The sequence below is a fragment of the Polypterus senegalus genome, chromosome 13 (assembly GCF_016835505.1).
Source record: "Polypterus senegalus isolate Bchr_013 chromosome 13, ASM1683550v1, whole genome shotgun sequence".
NCBI lineage: Eukaryota > Metazoa > Chordata > Cladistia > Polypteriformes > Polypteridae > Polypterus > Polypterus senegalus.
In genome coordinates this window covers 131,566,242-131,589,456 of record NC_053166.1, presented here as the reverse complement: position 1 = coordinate 131,589,456, position 23,215 = coordinate 131,566,242, and the positions used below count along the sequence as shown (strand labels likewise).

The 23,215-nt window shown below is 36.1% G+C and overlaps 1 protein-coding gene across 1 annotated transcript in view; it reads left to right on the top strand.

The window, feature by feature from the left end:
• Positions 1 to 23,215, top strand: part of mad1l1 (mitotic arrest deficient 1 like 1) — an 898,611-nt gene that overhangs the window by 289,068 nt on the left and 586,328 nt on the right. Inside the window, exon 13 of the mRNA XM_039774048.1 lies at positions 15,662 to 15,718. Within this exon, the coding sequence (XP_039629982.1) occupies positions 15,662 to 15,718 (57 nt within the window). The remainder of the gene's footprint in view (positions 1 to 15,661; positions 15,719 to 23,215) is intronic.

The following is a 23,215-nucleotide window of genomic DNA, read 5'->3' as shown; positions in this document are numbered from 1 at the left end:
AGGAAAATTATTGTATTATTGTAATTTTTCAATATTGTGAATTGTGAAAGTGTCTTACATGTTTAGTTGCATTCATTTAGCATTTATCCTTGACTGGAGTGTTGCTATTTTGACTTCTCTTTCTGAATATGCTGTTTTTAGTGCATGCATAAAATGAGTGTGTACACAGAGTCAAATTATGATATTTATAGAGAATATGGTGTGTAAACAGAAAGTGTAAAGTGCTGCAGGGGCATTTGCATGCCTAGGTGAGTTGGATGTAGTAGATAAAACCCAATATGGCCAATGTTAAGCCAGGATTCCAATAATTGAAATAGCATTACTCTCAGTTTAAATAAAACTCACTTTCATTTTCTTATCTTCACTGTGCTTTACAAACCTTTCCCCCACCCCTAATATGGGCTAATCATTTAATAAGCAATTCATTGTCCCCTATCTCTAACTCAAACAACAAAACCTCTCCTCACCCTTTCACTCATTTTTAAAATTATGCCTCCTGAAAAATCATCAATGCCCTCTTTCTCTGATTAAGTGAAAACACAGAGCAATCAGAAGTAGAATTAGAATCTTTAGATTAGATTTCACAACATTTTACATTAGGCTTTGTCTTGAAAGGCACTATGTAAAATGAATATCAATTGATTTCTGGGTAAACGATGCAATTGTGCAGTTGGATTGTAACTTAACAGCATCTTCTCTTTATATGAAGAAGGTTATTATAGGTTCCGATTCAGTTAAATATAACGTAGTTATTTTTGTATTTACTTTATTGCTAATAATCTTGGTCATTTCAGTATGAATAAGTAATAGCTTTTTAATGTGACTTGAAGAAAATTATTGACTTAAGTATCACTTACATTGTTGTGAAATCCTTCCATAACGTTACACAAAAAAGGAGAGCTGGCCTCAAAGAGCTACAGTACATTCTGACTAGCCCGCATGTGAAAGGCATGCTTTCAGGCGCACACAATCTTAAAATGAGACTAAACGTTTTAAACTTCAAAAGAATGTCCATCAGTTAATAATAAGAGAGAGAAGCAGCACAAAATGACACCTTTCATTGGCTAACTGAACAGATTATAATATATAACAGTCTTTTGAGTCAGCTCAGGCTCCTTCTTCAGGCAAGTTGTACTATAAATATTTATATAAATATATAAAGAATTTAAAATAAAAGAACACAGATAGAAATTAAAAAAGAGCAAAAATATTTTTGACCATTAAGGAAAGAACCTAAAGCATATACAAATCCAACAACCAGTAAACCAAATATTAGTACTTTATACCGGAATTGAAGATGTACTGAAAAACACAAATTTCAAAATGGTACAGTACCAGCATTTTGTTAATTTTGGCAATGGACGTAAATTTTCAAGTACCTTATGCTCAGTCACCTTTTGAGTGTGATTGCAACCCCAACTTTTTTTGAACATATATATTTATATAAACCTGCTGAAAAGTATGGACGGTGTCTCTTCGAATGTGTATATTTAACACTAGAATCCCTGCAGCCTACGAAAAAACTCATAATTCCAGGCCATCTTAAATTCCTTCACATCTCTCCATTAGCGTTTTTTGTTTTGCAAATGTGTCGATCAGCAAAAGTAGTAAATAGAATGCTATCCCATTCCCCGACCACTGTAGCTCAAGTCAGACAAAAGGTTCTCCCAGGTCTGTTTATCTGGGTGTGAGGTGCCTGGAGTTGTATAAGGTAAATAATATATTGTTATTCAGAACATGTGCATTTCATGTGTGTTCCGTGTCTACAGCAATCTGTATAAATGTAGAATGACAGGAAATGCGAGGCAAGAAATGTTGAACACATACCTAAAACAGAAACGTTTTTCATGTTATAGTATTAATGACAAAATTTTGAGACCGTTTGGATGCAGCAACAGGTCGGGTGTCATCCTGCCAGAGAATCTGCCACACGTTTGTTCTTCAGTGAAACAGCAGGGCTTAAAGAGCTCGCCAAAGTACCGTGCAAAGTTCAGTTCACGATTGTTTCTTGATGGTCTTTATATGAAAAACATGTATATGTTACTTTATAAATGCCACATCGAATGTTGTTAACTTATTTATTTACTTATCTTCTTACAGTGTAAAGTCACAAGTAGACTGCAGAGCTTCCTGTGTTTGATCAACCTAGGCATGCTGACATAGTACATGTGCAGTGCCACTCCTTATTTAGGAGAAGATCGTTTCCGAAAAGTGCAACGCCTAGTTCCACCTTCAGCTATAGACACTTCAGTATGTGCGCATCTCTCGAAGCTATTATTTAGATCTGGCAGCTTCATGCTGTGTATGTGCCCAAAAAAAGAAGTCTGATTGCATTCTCGGTACCATTGCTCGCGTACTTAAATGTCAATAATAATAATAAAATGTAATAAATATAATAATAAATAATAATCCAATTATAAAGGTGAATTTGTGGTGGTTAAAATTTGAATAAACAAATCCCTTAGAACAACATTAAAACCATCTGGCAGGAAAGTGTCTTTTCTAAAAGCCAGGTGCATTGTTCTTTTAACTGACGTCTCCTCTGCTTATACCATGCGTGCCTTGAGGCAGAGGAGTCACCCTACTGACAGACTCAGCTGACCTTCCACAGGTCCAGGTCCCTGCTGTTCCATGGCTATGGTAAGGCTCCCTCTCTGGACGCAGGTTCGGGTCCCCAAAGGCCATGGTACTCACAATAGGGCTCTCAGTCCAAGCCTCTTACTCCCACTGCCTTCCTGGGCTTCTGCAGCCACCTAATCACTCCAGCTCCCCCAAGTCGCTCAGCTGGTGTTATCCACTACTGTAGCTCTCTGGGTGTTAGCCACCTGCTCCTCTCCAGGCGCTCAACACTCTTGAACTTGCTCACACCAGAGCCGTCTGCCTCCTACCTTCTTCTCTTTCTTTCTTCCTTTAACTTCCGTTCTGTTCCCCTCCTTTCAGATCTTGCGCTCACTTTTACAGGTTGGGGAGCGATTGCAGGTGTTGTAGCCTGATTGCCTCCCTGGGCTCATAATGAGACAATATGACCACCTGCACATCCCAGCAAGGCAATGAATGCTCAGTCATCTGACCGCCTAAAACCAACACGGAGACAAGCAGTTGATGCAGCAGATCGCATGCTCCTGCTCCACTCCCCATTGCGAGCACATCCATTATTTATTTTAAATTGGCCACTTAGTCACTTAGATCATATTCTTCTGTTGCTTCTGCATAGAATTCCTGTGTTAGAAAAATGAACCTATGCTGACTGTTAAATAAAACTCTTGTTTTTGCCATTTGTTGCTCAATCTTTTCCTTAGTGAATCCTTCCATTAATTTAATTGTGATGCACGTTAAGCTTGCTGATCTACTATATAGTGGCTTGGATCAGCCTGATTACCTTATTTATATAATGGGATTATATTTTCAATTTTCCAGTCTTTCACAATTTCCCCAGTGCACAGTGAGTTCCTAAAAATGTGTGTCAGAGGTTTATATGTACTCACTAACCTCCTTGAGAACTCGAGGATGAATATTATCCAGTCCATTCTGATTTGTTTGATTTTAGTCTGTTTAATCTAAGCAGTACTTCTCTCTGTACAATTTCCAAATCTCTCAGTATTTCCTTAGTAGTACTTGTTACATTGGGGTGTTATCTACTTCCTGACCTGTGAAGACTTCAGAAAAGTGCACGTTTAGAGCATCTGCTGTTTTACTGTCTGAATTTTTTAAATTCCCTTTTAGTATTCCTGATACACTTCACCTCCTCCTTGACTGATCTTTTACTAGTAAAATTCAGAAAGAATCTCTTTGGGCCGTCTTTCGCCTAATTTGCAATTGTCTTCTCTAACTGCCTTTTAGCTTACTTAATATGCTTTTTAATGGAGGCCTTCATGCTCTCATATGCCCTATGATTCACATTGGAGTTATTAGTCTTGTACACCTTGTGCAGCTGTCTTTTCCCTTGTAAAATGACCTTCTCAGCAAGATATCAGCACTATGGTGGTTAACTCTTCATTAGCATTAGATATACAATATTTGTATCATCTATGAAGTGAAAAGCTAAATAATTCTTGATGCATTATTTTTCAGCTTTCATAATCCTTGATTGCCTGCTAGGAGTTGTAAGAGGGAGATATTAGTAGACTATTGGTGTCAACATATATTAAGATATATGCAGTTTAATTTTTCACATAATACTTAATGTTTATTAAACAAAATGCGTGGTAAAGTTGAATGATGAATTTTGTTATGGTTATGTCAAAATTATCGGCACCCCTGGAACTTTCCCTGAAAATGCACCATTTCTCTCAGAAAATTGTTGCAATTGCAAATGTTTTGGTATACACATGCTTATTTCCTTTATGTGCATTGGAACAACACAACTGAAATCAAACACTTCCTATAACCATCAACAGGGTGCCTTCTCCCAACAACAATTTTGAGATCTCTCCATAAGTGTTCAATTGGATTCAGATCCGGACTCATTGCTGGCCACTTCAGAACTCTCCAGCACTTTGTCTGCTGGAAAACCCATGACCTCTGACACAGACCCAACTTTCTGACACTGGGCCCTACATTGCTCCCCAATATCTTTTGGTAGTCTTCTGATTTCATGATGCCTAGCACACAGTCAAGGCATCCAGTGCCAGAGGCAGCAAAACATCCCCAAAACATCTTAGAACCTCCACCATGTTTGACTGTAGGTACTGTGTTCTTTTCTTCATAGGCCTCATTCAGTTTTCTGTAAACAGTAGAATGAAGAGCTTTACCAAAAAGCTCTGCCTTGGTCTCATGTGTCCACAAGACATTCGCCCAGAAAGATTTTGGCTTCCTCAAATACATTTTGGCAAACTCCAGTCTGGCTTTTTTATGTTTGTGTGTCAGCAGTGGGTTCCTCCTGGCTCTCCTGCCATAGCGTTTCATTTTGTTCAGATGTCAACGGATAGTATGAGCTGACACTGTTGCACCCTGAGTATGCAGAACAGCTTGAATATGTTTTGAAGTTGATTGGGGCTGTTTATCCATCATTTGGACTATCCTTCGTTGCAGTCTTTTATCAGTTTTTTTCTTCCGTCCATGTCCAGGGAGATTAGCTACAGTGTCATGTGTTGTGAACCTCTTGATTATGACACAGTGGACAAAGGAACATGAAGATCTCTGGAGATGGACTTGTAGCTTTGTTGATATTTTTCCACAATTTTTGTTCTTAAGTCCTCAGACAATTCGGGTTGAGTCAACTTGTCTCCATTTTAAGTGGCTTCAGGTGTGATTGATATATTGCCAGCACCTGTTTCTTGCCACAGGTGAGTTCAAAAGAGCATCATATGCTTGAAATAAAACGATTTACCCACAATTTTGAAAAGGTGCCAATAATTTTTTCCGGCTCATTTTTGGAGTTCTGTGTGACATGATGTCAGATTTGTCTTTTTTTCTGTTTTTGCACATAATGCACATAAAGGAAATAAACATGTGTATACCAAAACGTTTGTAATTGGAACAATTTTCTGGGAAAATTCCAGGGGTGCTGATAATTTCGGCCATGACTGTATATTCATTTGACACAAGAAATTGTGTTCTAAAGTATTTTTTTTAATAAATATAAGCAATAAATACCTTGCCTGCTGTCATGTTTTAAAATGAAGGTGAAGGAGCCAGTGTCCATCAGGACTGTTGGCATTTACATCATCCAAGACATCACAGAAAAACTGTCTATTATAGGTTCCTTATTACTTGAGCGAACCTTACTGGCCACAGTGGATGCTGAGGCACATTATGCAAATATCCCCCATGATGGCACGTGAAATGTACCTAAAACAACATGAATTACTCATGGAGTAAGTTATACAAATGACAAAATTCACTCTGACACACAATTTATTATCATTTGGACATGACTTCTACTTTCAACAAATGAAGACTGTAATGGGCTGTTGGTTTGCACCTCACTACGCAAACCTATTTATGGCAAAATTGGAGGATGATTTTATGTCAACATGCATCTTAAAACCAATGTAGTGTTTCTGTTACAGAGATGACATCTTTATAATCTGGACTGCAAGTGAAAATGGATCACCTCCATTTTCATAACAAATACCATTCATTCCACCCCAGCATAAAGCTGTAGCTTAATTACTCATAAACAGAAGTCCGCTTCCTTGACACCGCCATTCACCTGAAAGATATCACCCTTGACCTTTTTCTTTTCACAAACCAACAGACAGACGGATATGCCTGAGATATGGTAGCTTCCACTCCAAAAATATAAGGGTTGCTGTCATTTTCAGCTAAGCAATATGTTACAGTCGTATTTGCTCAGACACGAAAGACTGGGAAAAACAATTGCAGGAGCTTAGACAAGATTTAATTAGGCAAGGATGTACTCCCAAAACAACAGACACTCAAATAAGAGGAGCTACTGCCATACCCAGCGACAGCCTTCTGACATACATTATATAAAACAAAGACAAGCACTAATAACCCACATCTTGAAGCACTTCACAAAATTATGAAAGAACTTCAGCTGATACTAAATAATGATGATGTGCTGAGAGATGCATTCCCAGAACATCCCCTCTTAGAATACAGACAACTATCAAACCTGCAGCGACTCATTGTCCGAAGCTTCCTGAGTGAACTGACAGAAAATGGTACATCTGTCTGCCTCCAGTAAAACATGTGCTCACATTTATAATATAGATTGTGTAGTCATACCACACTGCAGACAAGAACATTGCATAAAGGGATCATTTTCCTGCAGATTATCTAATGTGGTCTACCTAATTCTGTGCATGAAATGTCCCAACATTGCACCTTATGTGGGGGAAACTCAACAAACACTCCGCCAAAGAATGAATTTACACAGGTTACACATTAAAATGTTCCTGTAGGAGCTCACTTCAGCAGCAATGGACACTGTGAGAAGCATTTTAAAGTCATAGTGCTTATGGGCAACTTTAACAACAGGAGATAAAGGAATGGAAAGTTAAACTGATGCTAAAACTTAACATATTACAACATGGTTTAAATGGAGACAAGAGTTTTATGAACAGATGCAAGGATTATTTACATCTCTCCGTCTGATCCGTATTATATGGAAATCTGATCAAAAATTCCAAAAAACTTTGTTGGGCAGTTATCAAAAGATCCTAACCATTCATTGTATTGTTCTCATCTCCTGCTAAACGGATGTTAAGCTGGAGTGGTCTTTTAATTTTTGACATTGAAGAGGACCCACTTAAAGGTTTTGTTTCTTTCCCAGTGTACATATAAACTCAAGGAACTCCAGTTTCTGTACTGTAACTTGCCTGAAGAAGGTCTCCGAGCTGCCTGGAAGGCTTGCATGTTTGTAATCTGTTTAGTTAACCAATAAGTGGTGTAATTTTTTATTCTATTATTGTTATGGTGTTATGTGCTTTTTTTCTGTGTATTGTCCGTCTTTTGTTGATTTTGCATTATTGTCACTTTTAATGTATACATGGCAATACATTTGAACAATATGCACCTGCATTTTGAAAAATCATTAATATAATAATTTTATTTAACTTGTCTGTCAGTTACTTAATGATTGTCAACTATAATTCTGAGCAAGAAATTTTAAATTTTTATGCTCTGTCTGAATTAGCTACTGTACTTAAATACAAGTATATATTGTATAAATGTGCAGTAAAATTAGAAACCAAAGTAAAGGATTGGGTGAAGAGCACCTCTGGGAAATAGATGCCACTTTTCTCTAACCAAGGAAAATTTCTAGCACTGTACTAGTCAGCTTTGCTTTTAAAATGCTTTTTATAAGTGATGAATCTTTTCAATTTAATCTGAACTTTTTATTTTTTTCCAGTGTACCCCAGGTGCAAGTTCTCCATCTTTTCTGCTTAGTATACTACTTCAGTGATTGTGAGAGTCTTTGTATTTAACAGCTGTCATTCAGCGTGCTGCTTCAGACAGTGCCAGCCTCATTCTTTTATTTTAAAAATCAAGATTTTTTGCCTTTAATTGAATCCAGTTGTTTTACTCAATAAGAAACACTTTCTATATAGGTCACTTTAAGGGCAACAGTTTTTTTCATTAAGCATGCCCCCTGATGTGAACTGATAAGGCTGTTGGTTCTAATGGTCTAATTACTTAGAGCTGACATACACTATTTTAGTAGGTGGTGTTTATTTATTTATTTTTTTAAATGTTTCTTCAACTTCTTTAAAATGTTGTATATACCATGAGATTTCAATCCTTTTTAAGGTAAAACATCAGAAGGAAATGTACTTGCAGTGTATGATTTGAACATTTAAAATGACACTTTAGTTAGTGTTGCTGCTTCATTCTCTCGTCACACGTCTTTTTTTTTTAAAGGTTTTACCTTCTCTGTTTAGTAACTGTCTACAGTATCTTTTGGGGGTCTGCAGTATGCTTTTTCATTCTTTAATGAATACCATCAGTTTTAAAATATGATTGGCTTGCATTTTGACTGTAAAAATATGAAACATTATTGGTCAGAAGCCTGAAATGTGAGTCATTCTAATACTTTTACTGGCTTGTTGCAGATCTTGATAGATTTGTTATTTTATTTAGTTATTTACTTTTGCTAAGATTCGACAACTGGATATAATTCTTGGCATGATGAGAGGTCTCAAAATCAAATGGAATATTCAAGCAAATTCTAGGAAAAAAAAAAAACAGATCTATATCTGTTAAGTAGTTCTCTTTTGCTAGCTAAGCGGATGTAAGATACGCCCCGAGACTGGCATGTGAGTGAGGAGGGACCCCCATAAACCCCCCACTCCGGCCCGCTGTGTCTGTCTGGGATTTGCGCAAATAAATCAGAACCGCAAGCAAACTGTGATACTTAGCGAGATAAGAGAGGTCGCAAAATCAACTGGAATATTCAAGCAAATTATAAAAAAAAAAAAAAATCTACATCCTTTAAATTGTTCTGTTGTGAAAAGCGGACAGACATACAGACAGACGTTGGGTTTTATACAGATAGAGATTGTGTTCTGTGTCTACCTGAGACAAAAAAGCTGAATTGAATTTAGTAAATGAATGAATGGATTCAGAGTGGAACAGACTCTTTAGATAGGTGGTTTCCAACATGATTGTGTATATGGTTTATCTGGCTATGTGACTATATTTTATACATATTTGAATTTTGAAAATGGTCCTTATAAGAAGTAATTTAGCCATTATTAATAAAGGCTAGGAATAATCCAGTGTTTGTTAAAGTCTATTCTTGTATGTCTTGAACAAGAATACAAGAAACATACTGTTTGGCCATTGTGCTATTATGCTGAAGCAACCTCAATTACTGATTCCTGCTGAAAAGTCTGACAGTATGAGGTGTTCAAGAAAATTAACTTAAATGCTCCAAGCTAAGGATGCAGTAAAACCTAATGTTTTCTAAAGTTATTGCTATAATCCATCGGTGAGTTACCAAATTATAAAAATTGACTTCCATACGCATCCATTTGTGATACTGCAAATTATGTTTCACAAAACAGATGTACAGTAATCCCTCCTTGATCGCGGGGGTTGCGTTCCAGAACCACCCGCGATAGGTGAAAATCCGCAAAGTAGAAACAATATATTTGTATGGTTATTTTTATATATTTTAAGCTCTTATAAACTCTCCCACACTGTTTATAAATATTCTCTGCACAGTTATATAGTAAACCCTCATTTATCGCGGTTAATCCGTTCCAGACTCTACCACGATAAATGAACTTCCACGAAGTATGATTCTTTATTTATAAATCTAATATTTCCGCAGTTAGAGCATAGAAAACCTGTTTACTGTCTAAATACGGTTTTTAACATTATTAGAGCCCTCTAGACATGAAAGAACACCCTTTAGTCAAAAGTTTAAACTGTGCTCCATGACAAGACAGAGATGACAGTTCTTTCTCACAATTAAAAGAATGCAAACAGATCTTCCTCTTCAAAGAAGTGCACGTCAGGCGCAGAGAATGTCAGAGAGAGAGAGAGAAATGCAAACAATCAAAAAATCAATATGAACTGTTGGGCTTTTAAGTATGTGAAGCACTGCGATAAAACGGCTGCAAGAAAAAGGGAGCAATGTGAAGGTAGTCTGTATCCTCTAGGCAAACAGCCCCTCGGCTCACACCCCCTCCGTCAGGATCAGAGAGAGTGAGAGAGTCAAAGAAAAGCAAACAATCAAAAATCAATACGTGCTGTTAGAGCTCTGAAGTGTGTGAAGCACCGCACGGGAAGCATATCGTATATCATTGAGGAGTTTTATTTAATACGTGCTCTGATTGGGTAGCTTCTCAGCCATCCGTCAATAGCGTCCCTTGCATGAAATCAACTGGGCAAACAAACTGAGGAAGCATGTACCATAAATTAAAAGACCCATTGTCCGCAGAAATCCACGAACCAGTGAAAAATCTGTGATATATATTTAGATATGCTTACATTTAAAATCCGCGATGGAGTGAAGCCGCGAAAGTCGAAGCGCGATATAGCGAGGGATCACTGTATTTGTTTTGTGCTTGTATTTAAACTGATATACCTATTTGCAGCAATTACACTGTATGAATTGGGCTGTACTTAAGTGGATTGCGGAAGCTAACAATGGGAAATGTCAAATAATAATAATAATATACTCCGATTTCACCTAGTTCCTACTAATTAATAAATTCAAAAGAATATACTTTCATGTAAAATTATGACTTAACGACCAAGTCACTAGGAAAAGCAGAAAAAGCAGGATTTGATTTAATGCAGAAATGTTTTACTCATGGACAATTGTGTATAGCATATTCAAGTGTAAACATTTCCAATATTATTATTATATGCCATTTATCCAGGATGACTTGCAACTTATTAGATATATTTGGTTACATCTCTTTTGTTTTTCTAAATGGAGCTCAAAGGTGAACTGGGTTGCTCATAGTATGAGTAGCTGGATTTGAACCCCAAAATCAAGGTTTGGAATTTTAAAAGCCTTAAAATTTTCTGAAACTGTCAAGTAAAAAGAGAAGGATAAAATGGGCAACACGTTTGAATCACCCAGAAATCCAATGTCCAGTGGTTATGTTTTTTGCCTGTTTTATCCTTTTCATTTTATTGATTTATTTAACAGAGTAACATCTTTCAACACTGTTAACACAATTATAACAGTTCTTTGAAATGCTAATTAACATTTAAATAAATTAAGGATGAGCCAAGAGAGTTTAGCATTGGGACACTGGAGTAAAGGCTGCTGAAAACGGGACTTGGCAGTAATTTGTGAATAGTAAATTATAAATCAGTTGTTTCAAGCAGTGAAAGCCATTTGCAACAATAGTAATGTCTTGGCTATATTTTAAATCATTTTAACAATAACCTGATGATAAAAAAGTTGATTTCTATTAGAAACATGAAAAATTCCAAGTGATGTCAAACTTTTGAGCTCTAGTAAATATGATGCATCTGAATATCACGCACTACCTAACAAAAGAAAAAGCAGACCCGTATAGAAAGTAAATTAAACACAAATTTTCCTAAATAGAAATATACAACACAATAAAGGATTTGTGGCAATTAAAAAAAAAAACAAACAATCAAACAAAACAAAAAACATTCTGTAGTGGTAATGTGTTGGACTTAAAAGCATGTGGTTGCTAGTTCAATTCCGACCTCTGCCTTACCATATGCCCCAAGTAGAGACAACCTGACCTTGCAATTCACCATGTATATATACAGTTAGGTCCATAAATATTTGGACAGAGTCAACTTTTTTCTAATTTTGGTTCTGTTCATTACCGCAATGAATTTTAAATGAAACAACTCAGTTGCAGTTGAAGTGCAGACTTTCAGCTTTAATTCTGTGGGGTGAACAAAACGATTGCATAAAAATGTGAGGCAACTAAAGCATTTTTTAACACAATTCCTTCATTTCGGGGGCTCAAAAGTAATTGGCCAATTGACTTAAAGGCAATTTCATGGGCAGGTGTGGGCAAGTCTGTTGTTATGTCCTTATCAATTTAAGCAGATCAAAGGCCTGGAGTTGATTTGAGGTGTGGTGCTTGCATGTGGAAGATTTTGCTGTGAACAGACAACATGCGGCCAAAGGAGCTCTCCATGCAGGTGAAAGAAGCCATCCTTAAGCTGTGAAAACAGAAAAAACCCATCCGAGAAATTGCTACTGTATTACGAGTGGCAAAATCTACAGTTTGGTACATCCTGAGAAAGAAAGCAAGCACTGGTGAACTCAGCAACGCAAAAAAACCTTGATGTCCACGGAAGACAACAGTGGTGGATGATCACAGAATCATTTCCGTGGTGAAGAGAAACCCCTTCACAACAGCCAACCAAGTAAACAACACTCTCCGGGGGTAGGCGTATCAATATTCAAGTCCACCATAAAGAGAAGACTGCATGAAAGTAAAATTAGGAAAAAGTTCTCTCTGTCTAAATATTTATGGACCTAACTGTATATGAATGTAGTAGATTTTTGCTTTATTTATTTTTTTAGACAAATGAGTGATTTGCTCCATTTTATTTACAATGATAAATATTTTGTTTAATTGTAAGTCATGTACTATATATCTTTTCAATATGCAGGTATTCTTGTGTTGTAATTTGTGCCAAAAGTGAGTACTAAAAAAATAAGACTGTGAAAAACATCTCATTATGCAAAGCTGTCTAGTCTCCACATTCTCAGCAACTCTTTCAACAAAGGGATGATGAGCTCCTTGACTTGTCTCTCTTTGTGCCTCTCTGGGGTTATGTTGAAACAAATGTTTACACAAATAACATTTGTGATTTAGTTGGCTAATGTTTTCTTATGTTGAATGAATGCGATTTAGAATGTCTGCCTATGTGGTGAATCTTCAGGGATTGTGCAAGAGAAAATTGTGTGAACTTGTTGGCCTCCAATCCTGTTTAGTCAAGATAAAAAGCAGATGTTTACAGAAAAACCTGGCAGGCCTTGTTACAAATAATTGAAAGCAATGATAGCCACTACAAAAGAAGACGAAAAACTTTATTTGCGGTCACAACAAGGGCAAGGGTTTTCTTAGTGTAGACCATTTGGTGAATTTTCATAGTGGCCTGTATTAATGGCTATAATATAAAGAAAATGAGACAGATGACACTGAAAGAGTTACTGTGCCTGGAATCAAAAGAATGAAACTTCAAGTATATTTTAGCATAACATGTAAGATTTCAGTCCAGCCTATTTGCTCATTTTCTTATTCCCCAGTTGAATTTAATTGCAATTGTAAATAAATCTCTGTGTAATTTTTTTCACAACCTTCTGAATTAAGTTCAAGGTAACAGGGAATCTTAAACTTTTACTGTTAGCAATAATCAAGTGGAGAGATTTTTTGTTTCCTTATATCATATGCAAATAGTATACTCCTTTGTCTCGAATTTCCAGACAGTGTATTCTAGAACATCCTCTATATGAGAAATATTACTTGAGGTTTTTGCAAATTTATTAGAAATCACATGTACATAAGTATTCACAGCCTTTGCTCAATACTTTGTCGATGCACCTTTGGCAGGAATTACAGCCTCAAGTCTTTTTGAATATGATGCCACAAGCTTGGCACACCTATCGTTGGCCAGTTTCGTCCATTCCTCTTTGCAGCACCTCTCAAGCTCCATCAGGTTGGATGTGAAGCGTCGGTGCACAGCCATTTTAAGATCTCTCCAGAGATGTTCAATTGGATTCAAGTCTGGGCTCTGGCTGGGCCACTCAAGGACATTCACAGAGTTGTCCTGAAGCCACTCCTTTGATATCTTGGCTGTGTGCTTAGGGTCGTTGTCCTGCTGAAAGATGAACCGTCGCCCCAGTCTGAGGTCAAGAGTGCTCTGGAGCAGGTTTTCATCCAGGATGTCTCTGTACATTGCTGCAGTCATCTTTCCCTTTATCCTGACCAGTCTCCCAGTTCCTGCTGCTGAAAAACATCCCCACAGCATGATGCTGCCACCACCATGCTTTACTGTAGGGATGGTATTGTCCAGGTGATGAGCCGTGCCTGATTTCCTCCAAACGTGCCGCCTGGCATTCACACCAAAGAATTCAATCTTTGTTCTCATCAGACCAGAGAATTTTGTTTCTCATGGTCTGAGAGTTCTTCAGGTGCCTTTTGGCAAACTCCAGGCGGGCTGCCATGTGCCTTTTACTAAGGAGTGGCTTCCGTCTGGCCACTCTACCATACAGGCCTGATTGGTGGATTGCTGCAGAGACGGCTGTCCTTCTGGAAGGTTCTCCTCTCTCCACAGATGACCTCTGGAGCTCTGACAGAGTGACTATCGGGTTCTTGGTCACCTCCCTGACTAAGGCCCTTCTCCCCCGATCACTCAGTTTAGATGGCCGGCCAGCTCTAGGAAGAGTGGTTTCGAACTTCTTCCACTTACGTATGATGGAGGCCACTGTGCTTATTTGGACCTTCAAAGCAGCAGAAAGTTTTCTGTAACCTTCCCCAGATTTGTGCCTCGAGACAGTCCTGTCTCGGAGGTCTAGACTTCATGCTTGGTTTGTGCTCTGACATGAACTATCAACTGTGGGACCTTATATAGACAGGTGTGTGCCTTTCCAAATCATGTCCAATCAACTGAATTTACCACAGGTGGACTCCAATTTCATCCATCTCAAGGATGACCAGGGGAAACAGGATGCACCTGAGCTCAATTTTGAGCTTCATGGCAAAGGCTGTGAATACTTATGTGCATGTGCTTTCTCAGTTTTTTTATTTTTTATTAAATTTGCAAAAATCTCAAACTTTTTTCACATTGTCATTATGGGGTGTTGTGTGTAAAATTCTGAGGGGAAAAAATGAATTTAATCAATTTTGGAATAAGGCTGTAACATAACAAAATGTGGAAAAAGTGATGCGCTGTGAATACTTTCCGGATGTACTGTACATACTTACCAGTGAACTTTATGTCTGTAAACTTAACTGCGTACTATAGTTTTGGACTCGGTAGGATGTCAGACTATCCAAAGAAAAAAAAATCAAAACATGAGCGCATAGGCATAGACTTGACACAGTTGGGAACAGAGTCCTTGCATAGTGGTTTATCTATCATGTTTAATAACTGGCAGCTGCAGTCTTCTTTTTTCTTTAATCTTCTTTTTTTTTTTTTTTTATTAAGTACAGTACAGTCAGTCAGTCAGTCATTATACAACCCACTATATCCTAAAACGGGCAGAACCCTGTGCAAGGTGGGAACTATTCCTAAATGACTGGCAGCAGTCCATGACAGGGCTCACTCAGTCATACAGCCACCCTTAGTCACTTCAGACCAGTTAAGAGTCAGCATTTAACCTAACCTTCATGTTTTTAAGATGTGGGCATTAACTATTGGGCAGCCAATCATAATGACACTGTGGAACTGCTATATACTACTAATCTGTTTTTTTTTCTTAATCATTATGGTGTTTAAGTATTCATATATGTGGTATTTGTAAATATTAGATTTTTCAAGTACAGATAGTCAAATTTTATCTCTGGCAATGAAAATGAGGTTAAGTTTCTCATGCTAGGGTCATGCAGACAAAAAACTTCAAATGAAATCTTGCCTTGAATTTGGTAATATATGCATAATAACAGCATTACAGTGATTTTTATTCCCCCAGCCCACCCACCCCCACTGTTTGGGCTTATTTCACAATGACTGTTTTGCTTAAAATTCATTTGAAAAACAGTGTTTATTTGATTTTTCCCTGTGTTTTTAGGCTCAGCTTTCTAAGGCTCAAGAAGAGGCGGTGACTTACAAATTTCAAGCTGAGACTGTAAGTTAAGAAATTAAATATATTTTTTGTGTTTATCTCTATTGCTGTAAAAAAATAAAATAATCCATCATACAAGTTAATCATTGTTGTGAGCATATATGATATCCATTCTTATTTAGGAATAACACAGTATATGTGAATGCAACACACAAATTGTGATATTTCAAATGCTTAAGGAGTTATTTCTTAATACATTTTCCGTTTTTGTTCCAGGTCACATTTATTTCAGCAATATGCAAAACTTCAGTAATTACAATAGCTCTCCAAAATCATTTTTTTTTTGTTTGATGATGCTCAGTATAGGAAATGTACATGTCTGGCTGCTTCCAGGTACATATTTGATGCCCCTGTGATTTACATGGAGCATGGCTGTTCATATGCAGTTTGCATCTGAGCTCTCTTAAGTTCAGTATGTATGTGTTGCACTGGTTTGCACTTATGCTTATTGCACAGCTCCACTGGTTGTGAAGCAGCCATAATCATAGTCATTCTTAAATATCCATTAATGAAAAAAAGTCACCTATGGTTTTACTTTTATTGTATAACCTGGTTTACAGTGGTTGTTTCCATATTAAATTTAGTTTCTTTTTAAAGTAAAATAGAGACACACATTGAATTATATTCTGGGTTTGAAAAAAAATTCTCATTATGTTTGCTTTTAATAAAGTTAAGTGGTAGTAGCCCTATTAGTCTTTTTTTATATAAATAACATCTTTAAGAGCTCAGTTTAACACAGCCAGGAGTATGATATTCATTCATTTATTTTGATTATATTTGATAATCATTTGTTTCTTTTATGTATACTTAGGGATGCTCTGATCAGATTTTTTAAGGTCAATTCTAATCATTAATTTTGTAATTGTAAGAGTCCAGTGAGAATTATTTAATTCTTTTATTTCTCTAATCTGTTGCATAACTGGCCACATATAATATAAGTTTAAAGCCTTGTGGTAAAGTGTTATTTTTATTTTTAGAATTTAAATAAATAGTTTACAAGTGTTATTAAAAATTGATCAAATAACAAAATGTAACATTGCAGGTTTATATGGAATACCATTTTTGTGAAACTGAAATAAATAAAATATTAATTATGCAATAATCATATGAAAAATCTACAGTGGTATAAAATTAATTATTAAATAAACTAATTATTATGTTGAAGTCATCAAATAATTATTGTTGTGAGATACTTTTAAATATACCAAAATGGGTGTGAAACTTATCAAAATAAGCCAATAAGCAGGCCAGAGGATTCACTGGCCAGCCCAGAAGTGGCTCACCCAGTCTAGCATACTCAAAATTATGAACAGTAGGCTTCTGGCCTAGCAGGCCTTAAACAAGCAGAGCTGGCAGAATACCGAGAAAAGCTCCAAAAAGGAGCCCCACAAACCCCAGCTTGTGCATGAAAAAGGAAACAAATAATCTTTATAAATAAACAATTTATTTGACAAAAATAAAGAAATAAAGCAAAAATGCTCAAAAGAGCAAATATAGGAAATAGAGTCGTAAAACACTAACTCAGAATCAAAATCATTAAACAAAAGTAAGAAGGTTGTCTGAACTGTAAAAATAAAATAAAAAAAGAAAATAGCAATGCAGAAACCCCAAACAATCACAGTAATCCCTTCATCTGAACACTCCCTGCACTGGCTTAATTAGCCAATGAGAGGGCTCAGGAGTGGTAATAGATAGAAACTTTATTAATCCCAAGGGGAAATTCACAAAGATGGGTCCACCCACAAGGAACGAGAAAAAAATCACATTTAAAAGGACAAAACATAATTACAAACATAACAGAAAATGCATAAAAATATGAAAAATAAATGTCAATAACAACAAAATATAAAAACATAATATGAACCTATACATAACAATTATAAATGTCATTTTGGTTCAACCAAATGTCATGTAGTTACCTAACATTTAGTTATTTCAGACTTATACTTAAAGACACTATATTTATTAAGGGAACCTTGCTAAATGGCCATTTTAATCCTTTTGTTGTTTCTTTCAGTATGCCTCTTTTCATGATGATTTTGTCACTTGTCAATTAAGACCAATGGGATGAACCAATTCCTATTGATTAATCCTTTGCTGTTGATTACTTTTGCCTCATTGTAGGAGGTGTTATGTTTTTCAGATTCAAACTGGCAACAACAGTGAGGCAGTAAGTTTTAGTTAGTTTAATATCAGAGTTAGTTTTAATAATAAAAATTGGTGTTTTTATTTCATTTTGACACAAATGGTATTCTATATTAATATTCAGTGATCACTAAATACATTTTTTCAAAAATAAATAATATCCCTTAAAGCATGTAGTGTAATCCATCCATCCATTATCCAACCCGCTATATCCTAACTACAGGGTCACAGGGGGTCAGCTGGAGCCAATCCCAGCCAACACAGGGCGCAAGGCAGGAAACAAACCCTGGGCAGGGTGCCAGCCCACCACAGGGCTCACACACACACACTCACACACGTAGCACACACTAGAGTCAATTTAGAATCGCCAATGCACCTAACCTGCATGTCTTTGGACTGTGGGAGGAAACCGGAGCACCCTGAGGAAATCCACGCAGACACGGGGAGAACACGCAAACTCCACACAAGGAGGACCCGGAAAGCGAACCCAGGTATCTTAACTGCGAGGCAGCAGCGCTACCCACTGCGCCACTATTTAAATATACACAAACACATCTGGCACATACATATGGTATTAATAGAAAATAGCAAAAACAACCCACAATTCTAATAAAATAAAATCTTTATAAGATGTTTACCTGGAAATTATAGGGCTAAAAGGTATAATAAGTTTATAAATAAAACAGTCTAATTAGACTCTTAAAGTAGCAAGCCTAGTGTTCACTAAGTAGCAAGTGCAGGTTCTTTGTGTTTTTCATGCACACTGTTCCACTTCCAATTGAAAATGTGAGATGCTGTATAGATGTTTCATTACCCTAATGCATAGAAAGCAAAGCTTGAAACAAATTGTTTTATAAAAATGTCCAATCTGGAGACTCCTATTGGGTCATTTGGAGTGAAAATGCTCCAGTTTCAAATGTTGGCTGATTGAAGAGCATCACTAAATTAATTTTGCTATGTAGTTGCCTGAAACAAATCAGTGCAAGACGTGAAAACCTACCTACCAATGAATGTGCTTACTGCACATGTAAGAACTGTGCTTGATGTAAACTGTAAGTTCCACATAAATGAAATAATCCCCAATGGCCATAAATGGCTGTTGAATTTGTATCTTCTATGCAAGAGATGTGGTTCACACACTCCCTTCTCACCACATTTAATTTATTCTCACTTATTCTCTTACTCAATATAAATGTTAAAGCAATGGAATATACTTTAAATTCTGCTACATTTTTGATACATGCTCTTACATCATGAAATTTGTTTGGCATGCATATCATATGTTAGTTTTTCATTATTTATTTATTAGTTTTCAAGGAAGAAGCGGGTAAACATTAAACCTAAAGTAAACACAAGCAAACACTTTTAAAGTTCACACTGTAAAAACATTGTATGTATTTTCTTGTTGTGTATCACATCTCAGCCTCATCACATTGTGGTCTTGTGCTGAATCTTGCCACTGACATCTTAAAAGCAAGCATGATTTAGTAGACTCTATAAGACTGTCATTGAAATATAATCAGCATTTCCACTGTCACAAACTTTTTCTGCCTTATTTTTTATCTTTTTTAAGTTTTTATTTTTAAGTTGACATCATTTAGGAAATAGCTTCTGTTTTCTGAAACCATTTGCAGCCATATATCATTTTTTCTACTAGTGCACGGGCAGGATAATTTCTCATTCATTTATATGCTAATTTTGAATTCATCTGATTGATTTAATGTATAATAGTAAGCATCATGTTAAATTATCTTAGTCTGATATTGTTCTATCCTATAAGAATTATTTAGCTTTTTTATTTAAAATTTTATATGAAATGACTTATATGAAATTAATTTTTACTGTAGTCATTAAAGTGTCCGTACTTTTTTTTTTCTTACTTAAAAAGCATCTCAAAATCTGCATTTCAAAATCTGTTTAAACTGTCTTTGCTGCTTTAGGTGGAGCATCTCAGTGTTTTACTAAAATTTCCAATGTTTTGTATGTTGGTGGGTGCAAAATTCTTCATTACAACTGAAAACATTGATATTTAGTTGAACTATAAAATGTTCAGGGTGGTGCAGTTGTAAAGTGATTACTCTAAATTGTCATGTCCTATCTGTTTTATTTTTTTTCCCCATCAGGTACACTAGTTTTTTTTTCCCATATCCCGAAGATGTGTGGTTTTAGATTAATCAGCCACTCTAAATTGTATGAATGGGACTCAGTACTTGGGCACTCAGTCAAGGACCGATTTCTTCCTTCTGGTAAAGGCTGCTAGCACGATATATATGTATATATAGATAGAGATAGATAGATAGAGGGCGGTCTAATTATGCAATTTTCATTTCGCTGTAACTTATTAAGTTTATTACATAGAAAATCACCCGAAAAATCCTGGATAATCGATAAGCGTGTGAACTGACAACGTGAAGAATCGTCTTTGCGTCAAACTGGAATCTTCCCCGCATAAATCAAAGTCATCCAGACGATCTGGGTCTGCATAATTAGATCTGGACCTCACTGTATATACATATTGAACCTTGTTGAGCCTTGCATCACAAGCTGATTTATTGTCTAATACAATTTCTTCCTTTTTTAGTTTACATGATTAAACTTTATAAATTATATGGTAGATGCTACAATAAATAAAACAAAAAACGATTAATAATGGGCTGAGGATACTGACTGACAGAAAGGATCACATAATTGAGTTGGTCACTCAGTGGTCATACCAGTTAGCTTTTGCATGGAGGTCTGGTGCTGTAATGAGACTTGATTTGGTTGTTGTCATTCAATTAAGCTTTTGTCCCTCACGTTGTCCGAGTTGTCTTTACGAGTCATAAAATGGGTTTTTGCAGTTGTATTTGTTCCCTGTAAAGTTTAATTTAGCTTTTTAATAATTAAATTTCAGTGCAATAATTTTAAGATCAAAACTTACTAATGAAGTCAAAAAGATTAGTATGTAGGTTGTATTTTGGTTTTTTGGGCATTATGCATAAATTTATTATCTTAAATGTATATAAATAGTAAATAAATTTACTAATAAAGTAGAATAAATTGGTATCTCAAGGGAAGTTGAAGTAAAAAACGAGATATACTTTCTGGATGAATTATTGACGCTTAAATCCTGGTAAATGTGACCCAGTCAGCCTTGTGCTCCCCTGCTACTGGCAAGTGTTGAGTGCCTAGAAAGCTTCTTGAAGGTTAACTTACTTCCAATCTGTTTCAGACACCTCCAATGGCGGAGAGGCTCAAAAGCTGAGACTGCAGCACAGCTGTCATTCACAGCCCCGAGGATTGTTGATCTTCTTAGGTCACCTCACATCAGCAGCTCATCTAGTAAATGTTGCAAGGCTTCACATGAAATCCAGACAACTCCCGTTGCTGTCATTCTGAGAAGCAGACTTGCCAGGCAGGCAGGAGGTACTGTAGCTGAACTGAAGGTCTGGCAGGAATTGATGCTCGTGTCTGTATAGTACTTACACAAAAACAGATGTTAGCTGAAGGGGGAGCAAGAAAAGAATTAATTCACCATAAAACAAATATGCATCACAATGTGGTACTCAGATATAAACTTTGCAAGCGGCAGAATGTGTTGTCAAAAAATGCGATTTGAAAGATGTTTTTGGAATCTGTTTATATTCCAGTACAAATTTAAAGTTAACACAATGCATCACACATCACATATATGTATTATATAACTCAACAGAACTTCAAAGTTAAATGGGATAGACAGGGGATGAGGAGGAACAGTTTCTTTAGCTGAATATCATTGGAGTCTGTTAATAATTCTTGAGTAGGACCATCAAGGACATCTACTGTGCCTTATTTTAAACTTAAACCTAGAGCAGCTTGATTTTTGCATTATAGTTAACTCAGTCTTAGTTTTGATGATAAAGCACATAAGTAAAGGATGGTAATGTTGAATGTATTGCTTATTTGGTTAATACAGATGTTTTCACAGTATATCCAGATTTTGACAAAGTGAGGTAATTTGACTCTAGTTTATCTCTCCATAAAACACTGTAAAAAGTGTCACTTTTTCTTTTCTGTTTTTTCTGTTTCTCACTTTCTGTTTTACGTAGTGCTTTTACCAACTTCCTGGAAGAATTCTATTGTATTTACATAGAGAATCCTCTGTCAACTGCACTGGCAGATCATAATTTTTTGTTTGTTTTATGAATACTGAAGTACATTGGCAAAGTACTCTGCTGTAATTCTGTGTTGCACCCTGTCAGAAAACAAAAGTTAACATCAAAATATGGTACAAATTGTCCCATGAACAGAAATACACAACACATTTGAGAAAAATAGCCAATCTGATTCTTCTCGGGTCAGGTAGAACGCCTCTTTCAATATGTAAATTTCAATGAGCTCTCAAAGTTTAAGGAAAAGATTACAGTAAGTAAAGCTGCATTAGGTAGATTAAAAACAATTTAAGGGGCCTTGACAATTAATACAAGGCACTCTGTCGCTTTTGTAACTGTTTTTTAGTTCTTCACTTATGCCCTGTTTTGTCATTAAATTTGCTTATGCACCTAAAACTTGAAATTATTGGTAGGCTACTATTTTTATGAAAAAATAAATTACATTTATAAAGTTATCTAGTTTGGTTTCTCATGTGTAGTTTTGCTAAAACTTATAGATATAAATCTTTGTGTTTTTTTTGGTCTTTTCAAGAGTGTTATAGTTAGTTTTCAAAGAGGGCCTTAGTATGATGAGAATAAAATAACTCGAGTCTTGTTCTTAACATTACTATTTAGCACACATAAGCCTCTTTGGTGTGGTTTGAGCGAAAACAGTACCTAAATTTGAGTGACACTCTTAATTTTAGCAGTGACTAAAACTATAGTGGTGAACAGCTGTACAGGTGTGTGAATCTTCAGTCTTGTTTGTGCAATATTGTGATATTTTTCATGTTTCAAACCAATACTATGTTAGGTTATTTACCAACATATTTAGTAACATTCCTCAATGCCGTTTTATTTGTCAGAACTGTATTTCGGTATTTAATTTTACTTCTTGTCTATTCAGTGGCTTTATTTTGTCCTTCGTCTGAAAGGCATCTCCTTGTATAAGTGTCCCAATCTGTTTGTTGTAATACTATTTTCAAGTAAATTATTTTTACATCTCACATTTTTTTTGCATTAGCAAATTCTCAAACTGCAAGTCATTTTGTTTACTTGTTATAATAAAAAAAATAATTCAAACATTGTAATGCCCAGGCCACATTGATCGATCAACCACAACATTAAAACCTCCTGCCTAATATTGTGCAAGTCCCCCTCTGGAGGTGTCCTGTGGTATCTGACACCAAGATGTTAGCAGCTGATCCTTAAGGCCCTGTAGTTTGCAAGGTGGGGCCTGAATGGA